Below are 23,168 nucleotides of genomic sequence, written 5' to 3'. Positions count from 1 at the left end.
GGGCGTTTCCTCGTAATTACATCGTTCCAAAGTTGCGCTCGGTCATGCTGACTTTTGAAGCTCACCCTCCGCTCCACCCAGGTTATGCTCGTGTTTGTGAGCTCGTTAGCGGCTTCGGCCGTCGCGCTCCTGTCCTACCCTCTCCTCTCCTCACCGTTACAATGGAGAAATCTCGATTTTTTTTGGAATGGTGTGGGGGGAGGGGGGTCTAATTGTCTCCTTGTGCAAGGGCACCGAGAGGTTGAAATGTGTTTTGTAAATTAAAATCAATATTTTCCATTTCTTCAAAATGGTGATTTTCCTAATTCAGTGCACATTCTGTTAATTGCAAAATGGCCTGTTATTGATTTGCTTTTGTCTCGGATTTGAGGTTTCCGAACACCCCACATTCCTCCGTCTTCTGGGCCCCCGGTTTACAAGTGCAGTGCTCTCTTTTTTTCTTCTTTTTTTCAAATTTAAACCAAATGTTTAATTATAGGGGGGTGCGGTGGCGCATTGGGTTGGACCGGGTCCTGCTCTCCGGTGGGTCTGGGGTTCGAGTCCCGCTTGGAGTGCCTTGCGACGGACCGGCGTCCCGTCCTGGGTGTGTCCCCTCCCCCTCCGGCCTTACGCCCTGTGTTGCCGGGTAGGCTCCGGTTCCCCGCGATCCCCCTCTGGGACGAGCGGTTCAGAAAATGTGTGTGTGTGTGTGTGTGCGTGTGTGTGTGTGTGTGTGTGTGTGTGTTTAATTATAATTAGTAACTAATGTAACCCACATTTCTGACAAACGTAGGAAATATCTTCAGTAATTTTTTTGCGTATTTTTAAAGATTATACGTTATGTAGGTTATCTGATGAAGACGTACTTATGGCATGAGAACAAAGTGGGAGGAGAATTGTTATAGTTATATATCGTTATAGTGTGAGAATTTGAATCAGATTAAAACTGGATTTGTTAGTCCTGGAGTCTCACGTTTTTATGTAAAACATGAGAAATAAATTTAACTGCAGTGGCAACAATGTTTTTTTTTTTTTTCTTTTTTTTTTTCTTGTTTTAGCTGTCAGTGATGAACGATGACTTCCACAGACCCTGGTTTCCTTTACGGACCCCTTGCCATAGGGCAGGGCGCATTATACATCACGTCTGCTAGCTCATCTCTATTCAAACAATCCATCAGAGGAGGCTATAACACGGCAAAATTGAACAATATTCATATTATACTCCACTCAGATTTACATAAGTCACTTGAGCTGCTGCGTGGCCTTGGTATGATGGGGGAATGATGGGAGGAGGGCAACGCGGAGAGCAAGGAGCGTAATGAAGGCTGAACAAATTTACTCCAACAGACAGTACCAAAATACCGAGATGAAAAAAAGATTCCCCCCCCACACACACACACACACACACACACACGAACGCACACGCCTCCAAATGAACCCCCCGGATTTGGAAAAAACCGTGTAGTGCAATTGTGAGATGCGGTTGCACCGTGAAAAGGCGAGGCCTGGGTACTCTAGTGAAAACCAAAGAGGTGTGACTAAGTGAAAGCTCTTCGTTGCAGGATGACAGACCAGCGGTGTTTCTGTTACTCACCCAGGTGCCCTTTGTTACGGAAATAATGCGCATTGATAGAAGAGCGTAAAGAGAATTAAACTGTTTACAAAGAGAGGCGAGGCGTTCGGAATCGCTAAGAAGGATTTATGATGTTTCTGAGACCTTGATGCCTCCTGAGAAACAGGACTATTGATTTCCAGATAGCCCTCAAGTGACCCGTGAGAGCGCTTCTCATACCTTCAGAGCGTTGGCAAGTGAAGACCTTTCGCTGTGCGTGAAGCACTTTTTAATGAAACATCTGCTTTCTTTGTGGAGGGCAGCATGTCGGATGGTGAATGTAGGGGAGAAACTCCCAGCAGCCAATCAGCTGCGAGCGAAAGCAGTTTTTGGAGACTCAACGGCAGTTTTTTTTCCCCCTCAACTCACTACTGCCACCTGTCTGTGTCCCCTAAAGAAGAATGTATTTGCAATATTTGAGCCCAGGACACAGAGGACATTTCTGATTGCTGCATGTTTGTGAACTTGTCAGCCGTATCGGATGAGTTGTTCTCAGCACCAGTAAGTCATCTTGTTTTTGCGTAACTGGAGCTATTACACATCACATGAACGCGGTCAAATCAGACCTATGGTTCCAACACCTCCGACATAGGGGAGTTGCCGTGGAATGACAATGTGAGGTTCTCATGTACTGTAAATAAGTTATGGATTCTCAGATGACCACCATCTTAAAGTTGATGATGATGTCAGATGAGTCAGATGATGATGTTTGGTCCCATGTAGTCATTTATTTGTAATTCTTGTGCTTTGGAGTTCTACCTAACAGTAGTCCTTTATCTTGAAGCTAGGCATGCAATAGAGGTTCGTGATCTTTCTCCACTAAGCTGGACCCTCTATGAAGCATGAGCTTTGTTTTTACTGACAGTAGAGGAAAGAGAGGTTTGGACAAAGCATGTGCTCCCAGCGCACGGTGCAAAAACACAAACTGTAAAAACAGCCCAAGGACTAGGAAAGTACCGGTGCCTTTCGGCGAGCGCCAACATTCGCACCTGCTACCTCCCTCCCTCTGTCCCTGAATCGCGTGCACAAGCGCTCCGCTGAGCCTCCTGCCATTGTGAAATAATTAAACAGTCGGCCAGAAATGAACTGCAGTTCCTGCAGTTCCCCCAATTCCCCTGCAATGAGCCGAGAGCCGCTGGTGTTAACGGAGAAAATGTCCATCGTGCGAACGCATGTTGGCATAAAACAGTGATTTAAGTGACATTTGGGTGATTGATGGGCAGCTGTAAGGTAAAACCAGGGATGTATCTCAATGCTTATATTCATTAAACACTGATAATGCACAAGAGCAGCATTTTATGCTCAGATTTTTGTATACGTCCTAATAATATTAATGTCCTCTGTCAGACGTCTTTTAATGCTTGCAGTATATTGTACTATAAATACCTCATTGAAAAAATCATGTATCTTAAAAATATGTGCAGCGTATCTTACTCCCCCGTGTCTTCATTTTCTTCTTTTCAAACCGGATATTTAAACAACTACAGTTTATATAAAGCTGCAGAATTCAATCGTTATCCTTTCGGTCTCCGTTAAAGGAGATACGTGACAACTTTTACATTTTAATGTAAATGACAGAAACATTTTTTGCTATATTCTCTTTTGTTTACATGCAAATTCCTGGAGGAACACGTGACTCTGCACCCACCTTCTCTTCGCGAGAGTCCCACAAAAACGCACATGAGTGCTGAAGGCCGGCGACCATCACTAACGCACGATTAAGTCGTCCGATACGCTTATTAATCACCCCCACACTTTACCTCCAGTTCTTAATTTTCTGATTAGATGTGTGTTAAGTTCTATAATTAAACTAATGGTTTAAATGAGAGTGCCGTTCACCAGTTATTAATTCTTTTCGACTTCATAGAAGCCTAAGTGTTATTAATTCCGGCAGAGGAGGGGGAAAAGGAAGCGAGATATATTTAAATGAAGTTAAATCAACACCTGAAAGTGATTTAAATGTGCATACAGATGGGCAAGAGTCTTTGTGAGATTTGTGCTGTAGATGTGCTGGATCATTCGGAGATGATTTTCAAGGAGAGCATCTAATGAGACACGTTCCTGTTCCCAGCTTACTTTGTACCTCTAATTGTTGTTAAGATCTTAAAGTGGCGCCTTAGAGTACGTGGTGTGTGTGTGTGTGTGTGTGTGAGTGTGTGTGTGTGTGTGTGTGTGTGTGTGTGTGTGTGTGTGTGTGTGTGTGTGTGTGTAATGAAGCAGTCTTTTTGGAGTTTGAAGAATCACTTGATAGCGACAGTGAAATCACGCAGTATTGAGAGGGCCCAACTCTTTTATGAGATTTATTTTTTCTTCTCAAGAACATGTCATCATCCATCAAGCAGAGAATTTTGTGTTTTTCTTTCATGGAAATTAGCAATAAACTAAGTATCGCCTTTGGGCAAAAACCTCAACTGTACAAGCAAACAGCTTAAAAGTAGAAATGATACTTGAGGAAGTTGAAAAGCTCTGGTTCTTATAAGGGTGTCTGGGGCGATGATGGGTCTACAGGAATATGTGACCATGTTGGAAATGCAAAAAAACTGTTACTGTGTACCACACACTAGTCACTCATTCCATCCTTTCTTGGCCGTTTTCTGTGATAAAGGCACTTTGGTTAGACCCCAAAACACTCCTTTCCTAATACTTTTAATGGTTCTCAGCTGCCAGTGAGCTGTTTATTTTCACTTGTTTGCATTTATACACATGAACTGTCGCAGCCAATCGCTCACCCACCCCTACCAATAAAGCCTCAAGTTACTAAAAATTGTGTAGTACTCATGTCTGAACTTAAATAAAGTGGAAGTATTGGGGCAACGGGTTACTATCCGTGTTTAACCGAGCATGTTGCATCATAATAGGTTGGGGTGTCTAACAACTGCATCTGGGAAGAATTAATATTAAAAAATACAAATGAGAGGGGATTAGTACCTTGTAACATTTTCATAATTCCACAGCTGGAGATTACATAGTGAGAATGAACCGTTTATCTTTTCTCTTTGCTGGTTTAAATTGGCCCAGCACGTGTAGTGACAGACGATTAAACGTCGTGCGTTTATTGTAAGCGCTTTTTTTTTTTAAATTTTTTTATTTTTAAATGATACAAATGTGATTTTTACTGTGTGGCTATACCTGCGGAATAGGAGACCGCTTCAGAGCAATGACAAAGAATAAAGAGAGGCGTTTGTAGGTGCTGTCAAATAGCTTTATGATCGCTGCTCATGAGCCCCACCCAGACTCTGCATCAGTGTAGCGTGGAGTTCGCAGCCAAGTAAGAACTCGGCCGACTCACGTTACCTACATCCCTCTGGGCAGCAACTGCACGAAGCAGCTATTTACCGTGCTTGTTGCAAACGAGAAAGGAGCAAGGGCCGAGAAACGACCATACGTCCCCGTACCACGTCGCCTTGCGATTTCAAGCGACGCCTTCGCGAAGCTCAGATAGTCTTTCCCTTCCTCAAGGTTTCTGTCTGGAGCGTTTGTGAAATTATTGAAAAGTCACGATCGGTACCGATCAGGATTTGCCCTTTTTGTCTTCAGTACTCCCACCCCGGGGGGTGCGGTGGCGCAGTGGGTTGGACCACGGTCCTGCTGTCCGGTGGGTCTGGGGTTCGAGTCCCGCTTGGGGTGCCTTGCGACGGACTGGCGTCCCGTCCTGGGTGTGTCCCCTCCCCCTCCGGCCTTACGCCCTGTGTTGCCGGGTAGGCTCCGGTTCCCCCGTGACCCCGTATGGGACAAGCGGTTCTGAAAGTGTGTGTGTGTGTGTACTCCCACCCCCCCCCAATTCACATCTTGACTCTGCTGACTCTTCTGAGCGTAGGAATGATGTTTTTAGAGATGCGTCTCGGGGTCTCGGTGCGAAGCAGTACCCAGTCGCTGTCGGCACCGCGAGTCCCCATAATAACAGAAGCGAAAGGCTGTACGATGTTTGTGGGAGCAAGCGGAAAGGCTGCTGCGCTTAAGAATTTGGACTTCGGTTCGAGGCCTACCGAAGGCCTGCTTCCGCCCTCCTCGGCGAAGGATCGGATCTTTCCCGCCGTGTCCAGGATGCCGTCCGGCCGTACGAATTGCCGCGAGCCGTGCGGCTCTCGGAGGGAAGCGTGCGCGAGGAAGCCGGTGCCGTAAATTCACGTGGCAGCTCTTGCCGTGGTGGCACAGTAAATTACCCGCCCGCAATAAGGAAGCCTCCTTAAGGCTCGTTGTGTGAAGTAGACGCGTTAAACGCGCCCTTCATAGACCGGTCCCTGCACGAAAGGAAGTGCCGGGCGACGGGCGCCCAATTCCCCCGGTGAGGCCGCAGACATATGGAGCGTCTCCCTAAAACCCGAAGACACAAAACAAATGAGAAAAATAATTACTCCATAAAGCAGTTGTATACTTTTATGGCCCCGACGCAGAGTCTGCCTCCTGTCGAGATCGACATCTGTTTCGCCTTAATCTCTCCCCCAGCTCGGAGGACTCGCTCGGCAGTCCTCTTAATACCCCTCGCAGCTTTCCCATTTTTCACTCGGGGTACAGTTAGCGTCACGTGGCGCAAGCTGCTCCGCTTTCAAACGAAAGAGCGCAAACTAAGCTGTTTACCTTGTCGCCGCGCTCCGTGCATTCCGCCACATTCCGTGACGCTACGGTCTCCGGGTTTACTCTGGGTGGCACTCGCTTCCGCGTCATTCTCGTAACCAAAGAATCTCTTTCGCACGTTTCCGCGTGAAATCCAACACCTACGTTGGTGAACAACCAGGGCGTCGCTGCTCAGCGTGCGCGTTACAGATGTGGCAGCTTCCAGCTCCAGGAGACTTTTGGCCCCAGCTCCTCGGACCTCCTCGTTGTCCACGTACCGAGTGCCCGCTGACTGTCGCCTTTCGCAATTTGGTCAAACGAACGCGCGTCGCCTGCGCCCGGACTTCATTTAAAAGCCATTAAGCGGGAGGCAACAAGATGGACAGCGCCGTCAGGGCCACGGAGAATCCCAAAGCAGGGTCCTGCTCCCCGAACGGTGCGCTTAATGACGAGGGTTTGCTACCAACGCGCCGGCGCGGATCGCGGATCGCGGACGCTGACCGGCCGTGCGTTTGCCCCCCCTCCCCCGCAGTGCCGGGCTTCCCATATCCGGCGGCGACGGCGGCCGCAGCCTACAGAGGTGCCCATCTGAGGGGTCGAGGACGCACTGTGTACAACACGTTTCGGGCGGCGGCACCCCCTCCCCCCATCCCCGCCTACGGAGGGTGAGTAACCGGGCGACGTCCCCGCCGAGCGCACAAGCCCCGCCCTCTCCTCCTCTCCTCCACTCCTCCGCATTGCGGCGCAGTGCATGCTGGTCTTGCTTCGCGACGCAGAGGCGCGCAGCATGCGGCCGATGTGAATGGCTGAAGACGTGCACCTAGCAGTGCGTGCTGAAAAATGATGGTAATTTGTACTGTCACGGTCAGTGGCTGTAAGCATTTTTAATGTCACATGTTGTTATGTAAATTCTGCCAGCCAACGGATGTTGTACGGAACATGGAGCTGCAAATGGTTCAAGATCATCATGGGTTTTTTGGTGTTTTTATTTTTGTTTTTCTCCCCCCCCCCTTTTACATTTATGACTACAAGCATCTGGTGCTTAAGGAGGCTAGATGAAGTTAATTCGTTTTTATAAAAATGTCCTGGCATCTCTTTAGACACACAAAGGAATGTTTACCAGGTCTGTCTGTTTCCATTCTTGTCATCCACTGACAAAAAATCATGTGTGTGCACCAGAAAGGTAGAAAACGGGACACGCTCTTAGTTATCCACAGTTTTCTCCATGATTCAATAAAACTTCACATGTACAGCAATAGTCAGCAGCACGTGTAGAGCCTCGTATGTATGACTGCATCTTGTTCAGGGCGGAAAAACAGTTATCGTCCGCATGTTCCTCACATTGGAGCGCAAATGTCCTGTGTTCATACGCGTATTTTTTGCCTCGTCACATAGAGGCCTGCGGATGCCTCGCGTGGAATTAAATAGCCAAAATATTGTAATGTAAGGAGTAATGGGCTGCCAGCAGCGCTGCTCATTAGTTAATTGAAGAAACTGGTGAACTAATTAGGTTTTGGATCATTTTTGAGAAATACCTCGTGGACCCAAAGATCACAAATCGCAGGGAGAGCGTGCCCGGTGCCCATAAATCACATTTCTTAGAATATGACGTGACATTTAGAACTCTTCTGTGAACACGGCACAAACAAAACTCTTAATCATCTGTGGAATAAGGCCTTGTGTACTTTTTACCTCATTTTTACAGTTCTACACTCAGACATTGATGTGCATTTCAACATTCTCCTTGTTGTTCCGCTGGCACTGCGGCCAAAGCGCTTTACACTTATGACACATTTGTACAAAAGGGCACTCGAACTGCCGCACGCATCCCCATAGCAAGGGTTTCGAACCCACGACCTTCAGATTACAAGGCAGCAGCCCTAATTGCTATGTGCTCCTCACTAACCCCAGCAGAAGGTGGCGCACTGGTTACAGTCGAAAGGTTAGCATTAGGATTCCTAGTTGGGTATGAATCCCAGCTCACACTGTAGCACCTTTGGTCCAGGTCCTTACCCTCAGTTTGGACCCAAAAGGTCATGGGTTTGAGTCTCACCTCCGGCTGTAGTACCTTTGAGCAAGGTACTAGCCCTCAATTGCTCCAGTAAAATTGCCCAGCTGTATAAATGGGTAAATAATTGCCAGTAGCTTAACATTGTAAGTTGCTTTGGAGAAAAGTGTCAGCTAAATGAGTAGATGTAAAGGTATGTAGGGTAAATCGGTGTAAGTAGCTTAGCGTGCAAAGCTTGACCTGTGAGTCGCTTTGGTCTAAACGAAACACGCTGCATACTTTTCTCTCCTGGGCTTCTGCGTTGGTCATCTGCTGCAGTCACTGTGTAATTCATTCATATTCCATACTCACATGTGTTCCCGACTATCCAAATCTCTGTCTGCGGAAATGTGTGCGTTCGACCCTTTGCGGACCTAGCGCACGCACACGCAGTAAAGTAGTGTGTACCGAGGCAGCAGTAAGTTACAAAGTGGCAGCCCTGTAGCCGTGCCGGGAAGAACGTGACAGCGATGAGAGGGAATGTGGCGGACACTGGTTCTGCTCCTCCTCCTCCTACCCCTCTTCTTCCTTCTCTTCCTGGGGGGGGGGCTGTGGCTTCAGTGACCCGCTGGCCTCCTTACTGCCCACTGAGCTGAGAGTGCTTACCACCATGTTCCTGTGTTTTGTGACTGGGACTAACATGTACACCACAGGAGCTGGCGGCTCTTGCATGTGATGTGCACTAATATGGATGTTTTTTTTGTTTGTGTGTGTCTGTTTGTGTGTGTGTGGGTGTGTGTGTGTCTCTGCATCTTTACAGTGTTGTATACCAGGATGGATTTTATGGTGCAGACATTTATGTAAGTATGACATGATGGGCATGCTGTTTCTTCAACATTCTGCCCCGCTCCCCTCACCCTCCCCCCCCCCCACCACCACCACCACCACCCAGCCACCCTGCCTCAGCGCCTGCCATTCGTCATGTCACTGCGCAACCTCCGTTTCACCATCCCGAAGCAAACCAGGTCCGTAGCTTTAACAGGTCGTGAGTTTCTCTCCAGCTTATAGGAAATAGTTTATAGCTCAGTGCTGGAATTTATCAGCAGCATCTCACTGAGGTCGTCCTATACGTAGAATGTGATTTCATCACATTTCATACTTTTCCTTAGTCTCTTTTAATTGGTGTCCGACTCTGCGGCTAAGTGCTCTGTGACTTTTTTTTTTTTAATTGAAGTTACCTTATGTAAACTAAATTTGCCAAAAGGCAATTTACAAAACATTTACCCCGTAGTGTTGTTGTTGTTATAATTATTATTATTGTTGTTGTTATTATTATTAGTAGTAGTAGTAGTAGTATTGTGCACTGCAAGCTGGAGTATATTCCTTGTTTACACAGCAGGTATGTGGGAGCAGGTGCCTTTATTAGGACCCCTACAGCAGGAGAAGGGAACGGGTCCTGAACCTTCACATTATAGTCTTGGTCCTGATTCACTGTACCTCCAGTTGCAGTAAGAGCCCCTCTTAATCATGTTTAGGGCAGATACTGCCATAAAGGTACTGCACACCATACATACAGCAGTTTTGCGTATATTTCTGGAGATTCTGCTCTCGTGGCATCATATTTGGGCAGGACAGTGGTAAAGTGTTTTGCTCCCTTCGCTATATAGTGCATCGCTGTGCTTCTGGAGCTGCCCGCTTGCTATGCAGAGGGACCCAAAATAAGTATTGGTATGAGGGAGAGGGAGAGGTGCCTTCAACCCACAAGGGGGTGCTCAGGTGAGCGTTACTCTGCTGGTGTCCTCTGCAAATCGTGGCCTGGGATCTGGGATCTGTCCCACATTTGGAATCCAAGTTAAAGAATCCGATAACGAATGACACAATCTCCTCTGGACGCCAGGTCCGACAAGTCAAGGAAAGGAGTCACTTGGAGGAAGACTTGCTGAGGTGAACTGAGGAATATGTGTGGAAAGAGCAGCGCCGTCAGCCAGCCGCTTGCTCCGCCCCGCTTAACGGAAGTGCGGCCATTAGCAGATCGATCGCCGCCCATCGTTGCGAACCATGAATATTCATTGCGAGCGACTGGAGAGCGGCAGATGCGTTTCGTACCCAGAGTAAATTTACTGAATCTTTGATGAGCTCCGGCAAGTTGAGCTACGGACGGAAGTACGTTTCTTCGCCGATGTTTCCGGAGCCCTGGGCGGAAAGAGGTCTGCGGTGCCAACCGCCAGAGTCTCTGCGTGACGCTCGTTCTCATCACCGTGCCAGAAATGAGAAATGTCCAAAACTGTCCGAAAGGCAGCTATCGGGCCCGAACCCCAGCTCCTGTTTCTGCTACATGGCTGCAGCTTGCACTCAATATGTTTCCGTTCAAATAGGCTGAAATGGCTTTCTCGGCAGCTCCGTAATCTCTCTTCATTTGATATATATATATAATGTGTATATACACACACACGTGTATGTGTGTATAAAACATAGAGGTATGTATTTACAGTAAATAACTATTTACTATATTTCAGTTGTTAGTACCTTAGCTAATGTAATGCCACAAAGTAGACCTTACTCTACAGTGAAAGAAAATTTCTTTAAAAAAAATCTTAAAACTTATCACACGTATTGTATCCTTTTGTAACCCGTAAGCAAAATGCCGTGGTGCCATCCAGATTTGCGGACAAATCTCTAACCTTTTTATATAAGGCAGAGGGAGCAATTTAAAGGCTGCCTTTTTTGGCGGGAGCATCATTTAACTAATCTGTGTTGATTTCATTTTTCAACCACACGCCTAAATGGATTTGCTTTGATAATTAAAAAAGCAAAACGCTTTAATTAAATTGCACCGGGTCCAGACATATGGCCAAATGCTTCGTGTCGTACAATTAGTCAAATCTCTGGCCTGCTGTTAGCGCTGGGAAGGTGCGCCGCTGTATTATTCATCGCCACCAAAAAAACAAAACGGTCCAGTAATGAAAATGTACGAGCGCTTCCTGCGGAGACGTGTGACGCACAGTTCGGAGTCAAAGTGCGCAGGTGAGGAAACCACGGTGTTTTCACCTGTGCCTCTGTTCTCGGGCCTCGCCTCTGGAATGCAGCACTGTGACTACCCTGGCAGCTGGGGGCGTAGCGGTTAGAGCCGTCGCCTTGCGGTCAGAAGGTTCCAGGTTCACATCCCATCTCCTGCTGTTGTATCTGTAATCAAGGTACTTTAACCAGAATCAATAGTGAGAATTACCTTGTTGTGTACGTGACTACCTAATTGTATGCAGTTTAGCCCTGTATACTATAGTAAACGGTGAGGTCAAAAGGGGCCCTCATCTGTCATCCAGCTGGTGTCTGCACTTTCAGGTCCACCCAAAGTGTGCGACAGCCATCTGAACAAGGACAGCAACCTGGTTTATCTGGGGACGTGGTCTTGTTCATCCGCTGGCATGTTCCTTTATTTGTCTATCTATGTATTTACGTATGTACGTATGTGTGTGTGTCTGCATTTCTTTTTCTTTCTTTCTTTCTTTCTTTCTGTTCGATGCTCAATGTAACGCCGTGCTCCATCAAACTCGGCTGTTTTCACACTGTGATAATGGGATGCATCGCCACACATGATGCGTCTGCAGTATGGCCTTGTTTGTCCTGTTTGCTTAATTGAGCAGCTGACGTGACTGTTGCATATGATGGAATTAGCCAACTGTTTTCACCATAATGTGATTTACATAATTAATTCTGCATTTCCTTTAACACCTTTAACTAATTTGCCAGTGTGATGGAAACGTTTCGGGCCGACTCGTGCAACAATATTTCGGGTTTCCAGCACATTTCTGGTTCTGCGTGTGTTCCCAGCTGACAGTTGGATTTCACTTCTCTAATTATCCTTTGTTTAGCATACATTTCAATATAAGCTAAATTCAGTGTGTGAAGGAAATGTATGACGGTGCAGTTTACTGTTTATTGCTGCAGTCACCAGCCATTGAAAATATTTGAAAATTTGAGGGCTGATGTTCAGAAATGATGGGAAGACTCACAAATATTGTTGCAAGGTGGAGTCCGGGGAGTGGTTGTTGGTCACATGGTCACAAATAAGTGTGTGTCTGTATGTGTGTGGTCTTTCAGGGTGGTTACACAGCCTACAGATATGCCCAGCCTGCAGCTGCTACCGCTGCCGCCTATAGTGACAGGTAAGAGAGCTCCCCGCGCACACACATGTAGACACACGCGCACACACACACACACACACACACCTCCCAACCCCCGGATACTTGCAGTTGGCCCCAGAGGCCCTTTCCGCGACAAAGGCCGTGCGATTTAATGGCCCTGGACTCCCTGCTGGGCCGCCGCCGCTATTGCACTCAGGTCAGTTCCTTTCCTAACGGCAGCAGCATGCAGAAAGGCCACAACGCTTCATTATTATAATTCCCTTTTTCAATTTGGACTGCGACTATCATGATACCCAGCGCAGTAATTGGCGAATTAAATCAATTGAGATGTCAGAGCAGAATGTAATTGGCGAATGCGGAGCGGCAGATTCGCCGGCCACTCTAACTGGGAAATTAAGTGCCATCGACTTGACAGATCTATAAATAAAGTAACGGGACTTCTGGGCTCGAGCGGCACAGGCCCGCATACTTTGCAGGCCAATTTGGACTTTTACTGCCCTCCCTTAAGCTGCTGCGGTGGCATTTACAAAACGGGTCGCCTCGCGAGCAGAAATAAATCCGCGCGTCTTTTTTTACGTGGCGGAACGTCTGACCCGAACGTTTAACCGTTTTTTGTTTAGGCGACGCTCTCGTCTTTTTCGAGATGGGCTTTGAACACACACGCTCATGAGAGCTCCTTGGAGAAGTCGGTGCCGCTGGTCATGAGACAAACCTCTTCCGCCGTGAACCGTTAGAACCAATAAGCGTGTAGGGCTTCAAAGAATCCGGCCAATGAAATCATGGCGCTTCTCAAGCCCTCTGCTCCTTTCAGCCAATAGATACCAGCGTCCCGTACAGGTGCCGAGTTATTCAGGAGTTTCTCACGTGCAGAAAAATCACGAAAGGTCTCCGATACTTTCGTCCCTTGTTTTTGTACAGTAAATTTTGACATTTTTTATGTTAAGAACTGAGTCATATCCTTGTCGAAGTAATGAAATTTGATGAGTAAATGTGAATGTGTTGCCAAAAGAAATGTATAAGAATACTCCATGAATAATTAAAAAAAAAAAAAAAAAGAACTTTCTGATGTGTTCATTTTTTCACAGTCCAGTTGAAGCATGCAGTAATGTATTGTTTTCTTTCAAATACTCATTTTGTGCTCTTCTGTGGTGATGTGTGTGGTTTACTTCCAGCCATATGCTCTCTCCTGCTCTCTTTCTCTGTTTGGTCTCATGTAGTTTAATAATAACTGTATGCCTCTGCAAGAATATGCATTTTGCATAATTGTCTCATTTACAAAAAGCCTTGACCAAGTTTGCTGCTTTTGCTCTTCACGCATAATAGCACGCTACACTTATAACTACTCTCGAGCCTGTATTTGTAATTCATGCGAACCTTTTTGCTCACTTTGTAGCGATTGTTGTTTTTTCATTAGTTTCCACACCTTCGGAGTATTTCTTTATTGTAACTGGGCCGTTTGTGCAGCGACTGACCGGTCCCTCTTTCCTCGTTACACAATTAGCCGAGAGACAGCGGGACGTAACGCTACCTTATTTACTCTGAGCGCTTGTTGGATCTTTCTCAAAAAAGGCGCGATGCGCTTCACTCGTACAGACTTTGCATAGGTAGTTGGGGAGTGACGACCGAACGCCCGTCGGCGCGACGATCGCACCGGTCCGCCTTGCTGCATGGACATCTACTCCGCTGCAGATAGTTTTGGAAGCTCGGGCTTCTCACGCTTATAGCTTCTGTTTCTTCTTGTCCTACAACTCCATCCTGCATGCACAGTGGCAGGCAGTTGGGTTTCATTGGCTGTCACCATACATGCTACACGGTACCGCTCGGTAACGTCGGCGAACAGGCACCGGGGCTGCGCGCTGTCTGTCGCGGTAGCTGACTGAAATATACGCGTCTAGTTACGTGCCTGATTGCAGAGCTATTGTAAAATGTACTCTTCTTTTACCTTATTGTCATTAGTGCCTTATTTCTACTGTGATTGTAGGGAGATTCGTTGAGCTCGCTGGAGGTACCTGTGTTTTCAATGACAGCTTGTGTTCCCCTTCCTCTTGATGGATTTACCTCGTTTTACTTCACTTTGGAATGTGCACAAGCTCACTTAGTGTTGCAGTGATGCTGTGGTCCAGCCGCTGGGCTCTGGGTTCAAACCGGGGTTCAAAAGGAGCTCTGTCTGCTTGAAGTTGGCATGTTCTCCCCGTGTTTGTATGGGTTTTCCTCCTGTAGTCCAGAGACAAGGGTGAATTGGTCACTCTAAATTGTCCATTGTGTGTATGTGTGTCTGTGTGTGTGTGCGTGTGTGAGAGATTGCACTCTGACAAGCTGGTGTTCTCACCAGGGTGTACCCTCCATCACTCCTTTTGCCCCTAGGATAGGCTCTGCATCACCACAACTCAGTACTGGGTAGGTGATTTGATGGATGGATGGATGGATGGATGGATGGATGACTCAGTGTCGATCCTAGCCCGGTTTCCCATGGGTCACAGCAATGCTGTGGGCCAGTTTCCGTTTTCTACACCCTGCATCCTCTGCTGCCATCAGTGCAGCCCACTGTGTCCTGGCCAGGCATCTTCATCCCATGATACAGCAGTGTGCGCGTGCTTACCGTTGCGTTTAACCGTTGCCTCGTGAGAAGCAGTGTTGACATGCGCAGTCGTGAATGCCAGTGGCCGTGTGAGACGGTGCCTGGGTGTCCCCAGCTGTAGAGCAGCTGTACGTTCCACATCTTCATTGTCTTTCAGCAGTTGTGAAAAGGCAGGAGCTGGAGCTGTTTTCACGCACAGTAATCAGCATTGGCAGTGCTTCCTTTCCGCATTTCAGGTTCTGCTGATATTTTCTCAAAAGAGGGAAAAACGAGGCTTTTTGTTCCAGTAAAACACTTCGTGTTACTTTGCACAATTTTTCTCTCTCTCTCCCCCCTCCAGTCTTATAAAACGGAGTATAATGCGGTACTCCTGCAGTTTCCCATCACATGACATTCGTCAGAAATACTATTAATTTTCAGAGCACAAGCAATATAAAGGATGTAATGATGCATTCGTTACAAATGTTAAGTTTAGAAACATATGATGCGACACATTTCCACACATCCGTGTGCAGCGCACATACTGCTTAGTGTCTAGTGAACGGTGAGCATTTAATGTTCTCTATAATATTGACACAAAAGCATTTCGGACCCATTCACGTTCTCATCTCGATGTGCATGTTTCATCCCGTAGACCCTTCGTGTGATGCCGTTACTAGAGCCTGTTAGCTCCACGTGTGATCTGAAGCATAGCGGAGCATCCTCCATCAGCCATGCTGGACCCTTCCCGGATTATGTATTTATTTATTTAATTTATTTTATTTTAAATGTCATATCCCAGTAGGGCCTGGCATGCACTGTGTACCGCATGTGTCACTGCATACGACCTGTCTCAGTGTGTGCTGTCGCGATGTAGGACTGCATGCTGGCTCTCTGTCCCGTCCTGCTGCGCGCACACGCCGCGTTTCGAAGGGCGTCGCAGTGGCCTGGAGATGAGCGACACGCGGGGTAGCACCACAGAGGGGCCGATTGAACCCAGTCGCACTCCGTGGGGGCTCACGCTTTCCAGCAGTTCGCAAGGTGGATTGGCCAGTAAGTGAGAATCAGCTCATCAGTTATGTGTGTGGAAGTGGTTCGTCAGGCAACGGGTTCCGGGCCCCCGCTTTCTGGACCGGAAGCCGTTAAATACGCACATTCTGGGCCCTGATTTAATGGGGATTCATTCGTGGGAGAGCCCATGCAGGATGTCCTCTTCATTCCCGCCCCTCTTGGTGCACACCTCCTCCTTACACGCACATGAATTTCGGTGTAAAAGCGAAGCTCCTTCAGCTTCTGAATGGGCCCCTGTCTCGGAGGGCGGTCTCAGCCATGTGTCCCTTGTTTTACCGCTTGGTCTTCCGTTGGTTTTTTGTTTACATTCCATGTGTGAACCTGGCATGTGTTTACTCCATATCTGCTGTGGCCCTTCCTCTGTATGGGGTTCACTGGACTGTGGTTCTGAAGCCCATTCAACCGCCGACCCCCTGACCCCCTGACCCCCTGCCCTCCCCCCACATCCCCCCCATGCAGTACCCGTCCTTAGACAGCTAGCGGCATTGTGAATTTTATCTTCTCTTGCAGAAATCATTTCGTCCTCCTTGCAGCCGATGAAATTTCTTGTAACACCTCTTCAGGTAAAATAAATAAATAAATGAAGTGAATGAATCCACCCCCCACTTCCTTAATGCATCCACTAGGGAGTCAGCATTTCTTCTTTATTTTCCTTTTCCTTTTTCTTGTGTGGTTAATGTGCCCAGAATTGGAGGGCTTTCTTTTGCAAAGCTGTAAACGGCATCCTTATTATTCCTGGCCCTTAACGGGTTTCTTTTGCTTTTTTCTTCTTCTTCTTCTTCTTCTTCTTCTGCTTTTAAAATGTATAAAGAGATGCACTCATTCTCTCTTTGCTCATCACTCTGTCCGTCCATTTCACCTGTTGGGAGGAGCAAATGTTCCAAAATAATGAAATGAACACACAAGGTGTGCCAACTTTTGGCCCTTATGTTTATTTTTTCAGTATTCATTTGCAAAGAATATTTTTCATTCCCTCCTTTCTCTTGCTGAGTTTCATTTTCTGTTGTTTGTTTGTTTGTTTGTTTTTTGTTTTGAAGGCTGCTTGATCATTGTGCTCTAAGGCTGATGTTTAACAAATTTGCTTTTGGTGACAGTCAGGTTGGGAGACGGGGGAATTAGGCTAACTCCATTTGCTGTGCCCACCGTCTCAGAAAAGAGAAAATTGCTTTTTTAAACAAGTGCACTTATCCAGTTTCCATTAATTCATGAATTTAATTTTTGCAAGCTGGACCGCTTTAAGCAGTTCATATACACTTGAAGGCATCAGTTGTTTTTTTTTTCCCCTTCTCCTGTTAAATACTTTCAGTGTCTGTAATTTGGACTCTCGAGGAACTTGCCCTGTGAAGCTAATATTCTCAGTTTATTAACTTCTTCAGGGTCTGTATTGCGCATAGACATTTTTTGTCTGTTTTTACCATATTGAATTGAGAAATTTGCGACGCTGCAGCTAACGGTTACTTTTTGGTAACAAAGCACAGATGTGTTTACATGAGACTCCAGCTTAAAGTGATTAATAAAAATGGAAGGTCGTTGTTGCAGAGCACATGAAATTATGGAACATCTCACACTTTTTGTTTCTTCCCAACATACTGACAAAAACGTGTGTGACTGACTTTCAGTTAATATCACTTTACAGAGCAGTGAACTCTACACTGGAACTGTGCGCACAGAAATATTGAAGTTCGGGGAATGTTTTGGAAACATAATGACACTTAGGCTGGAACATTTGCTTCCAGAGTCAATTTCATCAACATTTTTGAGAGTTACAAAAAGTAACTTGTAGCTGTGGTAAAGTGATGGTCGACGTAATGAGGATTGACTGTCATCAGAACTCTGGATCGCACCAGATGTTCATGTTGCATGTTCGAGTAGATACATTTTTGTTCTGATAAACTGATTTGATGCATGGGCAAAGAGTGTTTTTTTTTTTTTTTTTTTTCTTTAAATATATACTGTATACTGTAGCAATCCCTCCCCCACTACAGTGAGTCGGAGCCATAACGGATAGACATGAAAGTAGGGGCGGAACTGATTTACGTGCCGTGCAGATATCGTTTCTGTTGTCACAATGTTCAAATTAAGACAGTAGAATTTCAAAGGATTGAAGTAGATTTATACATCCGGAGTGTGGCATGTCTTTAAAGCACACATCTGTACACCAGTGCTTAGTGTAGTGTGCATGAAATAATATAAATAGTTTAAAAGCTTTTTGTAGGCGATATTGGTTTCTGTAGGTTTCATGTACAAAATAAATTCACTAATCCAGGAATGCAGAATTTCTGAAATAAACCTATGTGCTGTAATTCCTCTCTACAGTTTTGTTTTATTCATCACATGGTCGTGCATTTTATCATTTGTAACCTTGGAAACACCTTTTAAACCTTTTTGACAATAGTTTACCGACGCAGAGCTTGATCGCAGAGCAGACTTAGCACATACTCATTAAAAGTAGCCGTGCAAACAGAGATAATACAAATCAAACAGAATACTTGGCTGGGCAGTGAAATATAAAGACAGACAAGGCATACGGTGAATAATAATGCCCAAACTAATCTACTGTGGATTAACTTCTTAATCAAGAGTGAGTAAATATGTAAATGAGATCCTTTATAAGCGGCAGTCTGCACTCTGATTGGCTCTTATCTTGTCCGCAGCCGAAGGCATGCCCAAAAGGGCAGATAAAGCATGTTCCTTTATCACATGACCTTCTGGGATGTCGGCGCTCCCCATCAGTCAGGTGTTCACAGAGCGCTGGGGAAATATGCCTGACAAGTCCTCCAGGGAGACAGCAAGGAGCACCTTCAAAAAAAATTACGTTTCTATACATTTATATGTGGGAATCGTACAGGTTCATTAATTTTGTGTCGTCCGTAGTCTGAAAATGGCCCTTATTTTAAATACACTTCGAGTGTTTGCTGTTCTACTGATGTCAAACACAATCAACATCATTTTCGTGGAACGTAATTGACAAAATGTACTGACATGTTGGCTTGCAACGAACATGTTTGTGTGTTCTTCTTCCTAAAGTCGTCAGCCAAGGTTAGTAACATGTTTATGAGAGAGTGTTTCTCACCTCCCGAGTCTCTCTGTACATCCAGTTGCCGGGTGTGACTTAATGAAAGAACGCATCCTATTGGTCGTCCAGTCAGAGTTCCGCTGTTAAAGCAGGTGGATGTTAAGCACCTTTCTAGCAGAACTGCACTTCCTCTTATTCCCGCTCCATTTCCCTGGTTGCCTTTGTTCTCCTGCATTGTCTCCGCGCTTTGCAGGCTCTGTCTAAATTTGACAGCGAGGAGATTTGTCTGAAGTCTCACCCAACCGACCGTGAGCGGTTTCGCTAACCCATAATAGTCGAAATATGGGGATAATTTGGAAGGATGCGAGCAGATGATGCTGTTGTTTCGGTTGTGTGTTGCTTTGAAGTGAGCGCCGTTTGTGAAGAAGGGGAATCACAGAAATGAGATTAAAAGATTAATACGAGAATCGACTCCAAGTGGAAGCTCTGCGTGTCACGATTAGGGGAGACGGAAATCTGTTTGCATCCTTAACGCAGGTCAACCAGGAGTGCGCACCGGTGTCTCTGAATGTGTTTTTCGCACCATTGTCTTTCGTTCCCTGCAAGCGAAGCGATGCCAGTGATGCCGAATTCTGGGTTACGCACCGAGAAGAGAACGGAAGGACGGCGTTGAGCTACATATCTGGACAAACGGCCAGTTCGTGTTACTCGGCGCTTGAGGCTTATGGCCGCAGTCGCATTAACGCTGGTTATGGACCTTGACCTAGCGGGAGTCGCGAACGTGCGCAGGCACTGCGATTGAGTAAGTCGTAGGGTTGGCAGCTCGTAGCCAGGACAGCGGGGAGATGATGCGGCAAGGATATGCGAGTCAGGAACAATCCAGAATTTGGCACCGCCTTTCAACACGCGGTTTCTTCTTGAGTTAAAGATGGGGCAGGAAGATGCAGGGGTAGAAAGTTTAGCGGCGTTTCCAAAAGTCCCCAGCTCTCCGGTAGGCAGGTGACTCTTCAAGCCACCAATCAGCTAGAGCTCATCATCCCAGCTGCTGCATTATAGGATGCGGGCGGCCACTCGGGACATTACAGCAGGATTGCGTTCCATAACGTCACGCTAACGGCATAAATGCACCGCTTGAGCAACACGAGCCTCAAAGCTGTAGGCAAAATTCACACGTTTAGGATTCTTTTGCGTTCTTCTGATTTCACCCGCAAACCTTCCCAATAGGCCTCGTTGCAGTGAGCAGGTATAGATGTACATGTCACAATCAGACCGGTCAAAGCGCATTTCGTATGCATGATGGGATCATGTTAGGTTGTGGCACTGACCGTCACAATATATACAGTTCTCATTTTTAATGATAATTTTTAATGATACGCGTTAACACCTCCCGAAAAGCCTTGCCTTACTGCTACGTTACAGTGCAGGCCGTGTGCCATTTTCCCATATTAAGAATTGATCTCCTTTCCGAGTTATGAATAGCTGTCATAGCGGCGTGTACATAATTTGGTTAGTTTTTTCAGCAGCATTCGGTGTGTGTGTGTGTGTGTGTGTGTGTGTGTGTGTGTGTGAGAGAGATTTTAGAATGGATACACCGGATTGATTTATTTTTACGTGCACTGTGACTGATGTTCTTCTTTGTTGGTTTGTTTATTGTTTTTTATATACCCTGGCGAGAAACGTCCATTGATTGTGATCTCTCTCTCTCTCTCTCTCTCTCTCTCTCTCTCTCTCTCTCTCTCTCTCTCTCTCTCTCTCTCTCTCTATTTGCAGTTACGGACGAGTTTATGCTGCCGACCCCTATCACCACACCCTTACTCCAGCCACCTACAGCATTGGTGCCATGGTAAGTTAATAAAGGCCATGGCGCTCTCTTTCTCTCAGCCTCTCACTCACTCTCCCTCTCTTTCACTTTTTTTTTTTCTTTTCCATTTTTCCCCCTCTGCATGGATTTTATCACTGCTGACGTCTCCTCACTTTAACTTAATTGAATTTGTCTCCTCTGCTAACGGCAGCTGAAATGCCACATTAATCCTCCCAGTAAATGTGATAAATGCTTTAATTTCTTGGCAATGTAGTGCATGTTAGTTATTATATTTCCAATTTTGCGAGTATCACCTAGCTGATCGCTCCCTTTAATGGAATAATTAGTCATTTTGATAATTAAATCCATCACCTAAGTGGTGCAGTGGCAAAAGCTGTAGGAAAAAGAGTTGGGGGCAGGGACCACTAAAGGGAGGTGAAGGAACTTCTATTAAGGTCTGTCAAAGGTTCAGTACCGAGGCTACAAATTTATTACACCGAGCTCTCAGTCGCCCAAACAAAGGCCAACCCAGCGGCCTCCTTACCCGTATTTGTTACTTACTGCTCTCCCTTGAAAATTGAATTACGAAGCCTTCAGAAGAACCATTTGGAAACGCAATTGAGTTGCTGCTTCGATGAAACGCGCCCGTGTAGTAACACGGTACTCTCGTTAAGCGCCAGTGTCCATGCTAGGGCCCGATTGGCCCCCTTCCAGCACCTTCATTTGTTTGTTTCGGTTTCTTTTTGCCCTTCCATGAATGCATTATTCACGTGTTAACGTTCTTCTTGTGTTCTGGAGTAGCGAAACGGTTTCCCGGCATGTCTCCGTGTGCTTGCTGCATGGCGGATCGTGGGTCTTGTCGTGGCGGTATGTACAGCATGGTAACGGCGTAGAGGAGCGTTTCCCGCCAAAACGCACCGCGTTGAAACCCTGTGAATTCACCGCTCTGTTTCAGAATGCTTTTGCACCATTGACTGATGCCAAGACTAGGAACCACGCGGATGATGTCGGCCTCGTTCTTTCTTCGTTGCAGGCTAGTATATATCGAGGGGGATACAGTCGTTTTGCGCCATACTAAATGAAGAAACGTATATGTATGTATGAACATATATGTATATATACAACAAACCTTCCAGTTGGGACATAAAGAGAAGTTTTTTGAGGCCTGGGTATTGCAATACATGCAGCTGTGCATCATTTTAGCGTCTCTAAGGAGAGAGGAAAATAACTGATATTTTTCATCTTATACCTCAGATATTTTGTTCAGTGTATTTTAATATTGTGGATTTTAATTTCTAAAGGTTACATAGATTGTTGGCTGTAGAGGTTTCCGTGGTGATCTAGAAAGCTGCTAGATATTAAAAAAAAAAAAAAAAAAGAAAGAAAAACCTAAATTCAAATTATTAGGGCCACAATCAAGTGTGCTTTATCATGTAAATTATGTATTATAAATATTAAGTCCTTTGGAGTTATCACATTTTGTATATGTGTAAGTGACTATAACGGTCATGTTGATTTTGATTTTTTTGTTTTTTTTTCTTTTTTCATTGCCTTTGATAATATATTTTGGGCCGTCTATGGAATCACAAAGGGAACGGGACCGGGATGATGTCATGGAGTGGGCGGGGAGGGGGGGTGGGGTGCTGGTGACAGGATGAAGGTCCAACGGAAGCTGAGCTGCGGGTTGAGAATACCACTGTATTGGTTGTATTAGTCGTCTTATATTATTCATTACTCAAAGCCAAAGGTTATGTTCCTGGGGTGTTTGACTTGTACATTCAGATTTTTTGCATAGAGAACTGTCTCAGAAAACCCCCGAAGATATTCATCCAGACAGTATTTTACTGTTTAACCCTTATCTAGTTCTATAGTCTGATCCTCACTAGTTTAGGCCATTAAAGAAAGTGTTCTTTTTATATTAATTCCAGTATATAAATTGATATTATTGCTGACTTTTATATTATGGGAGAAAAAATACAAATAAGATGATAAAACCACTGTTTCTATTTTTTCTTTTTGTTTTTCAGAAGGAAAGCTAAAAAAAAAATACAATTATTTGTACTGGGTTAAAAAAACAAAAAATGACAACTATGTATACAATTTGAACTGTGCAGTGGAAAATGTTCTGTTATATAAAAATACATGACAGTATGATGTTTTAGATTTAGTGTAGTAGAACAGCTGTTAGAGTAAGGTGTATCATTTTTTATGGGGTTAAATGATAATCATATTCAGATTTATATAAACATTTTACAGATATTCCAATCATGTAGAGATAATCATTGTATTTTTGTCAGCTTGCTATTTTTAGACATGACTGTGCTGCACACACAACCTGCTGCGCTTTTTTTTGTTAGTTTTTGGTTTTTTTAATTTGCATTTCCAGCTTGTGAAATCTCTTTTATTTTGGTGCTCTTCTGTTTTTCAGAAATAGCTTTTTTTGCCATAT

The 23,168-nt window shown here is 45.5% G+C and overlaps 1 protein-coding gene across 18 annotated transcripts in view; it reads left to right on the top strand.

The window, feature by feature from the left end:
- Positions 1-22,724, top strand: part of rbfox1 (RNA binding fox-1 homolog 1) — a 193,518-nt gene extending 170,794 nt beyond the window's left edge. For 12 of the 18 annotated variants that reach the window (XM_029254077.1, XM_029254076.1, XM_029254075.1 and 9 more), the window contains 5 exons: positions 6,678-6,810; positions 8,953-8,992; positions 12,231-12,295; positions 20,689-20,761; positions 21,675-22,721. In XM_029254077.1, the coding sequence (XP_029109910.1) occupies positions 6,678-6,810; positions 8,953-8,992; positions 12,231-12,295; positions 20,689-20,761; positions 21,675-21,797 (434 nt within the window). In that variant the 3' untranslated portion in view covers positions 21,798-22,721. Of the gene's footprint in view, positions 1-6,677; positions 6,811-8,952; positions 8,993-12,230; positions 12,296-20,688; positions 20,762-21,674 lie in introns of all 18 variants that reach the window. The other 6 variants (XM_029254070.1, XM_029254066.1, XM_029254069.1 and 3 more) reach the window with 3 other exon arrangements.
- The last annotated feature ends 444 nt before the right edge of the window (positions 22,725-23,168 follow it).

This window comes from Scleropages formosus, chromosome 8 (assembly GCF_900964775.1).
Source record: "Scleropages formosus chromosome 8, fSclFor1.1, whole genome shotgun sequence".
Classification (NCBI taxonomy): domain Eukaryota; kingdom Metazoa; phylum Chordata; class Actinopteri; order Osteoglossiformes; family Osteoglossidae; genus Scleropages; species Scleropages formosus.
Note: the sequence above shows the minus strand (reverse complement) of the source record. Positions and strands in the feature narration are given on the sequence as shown.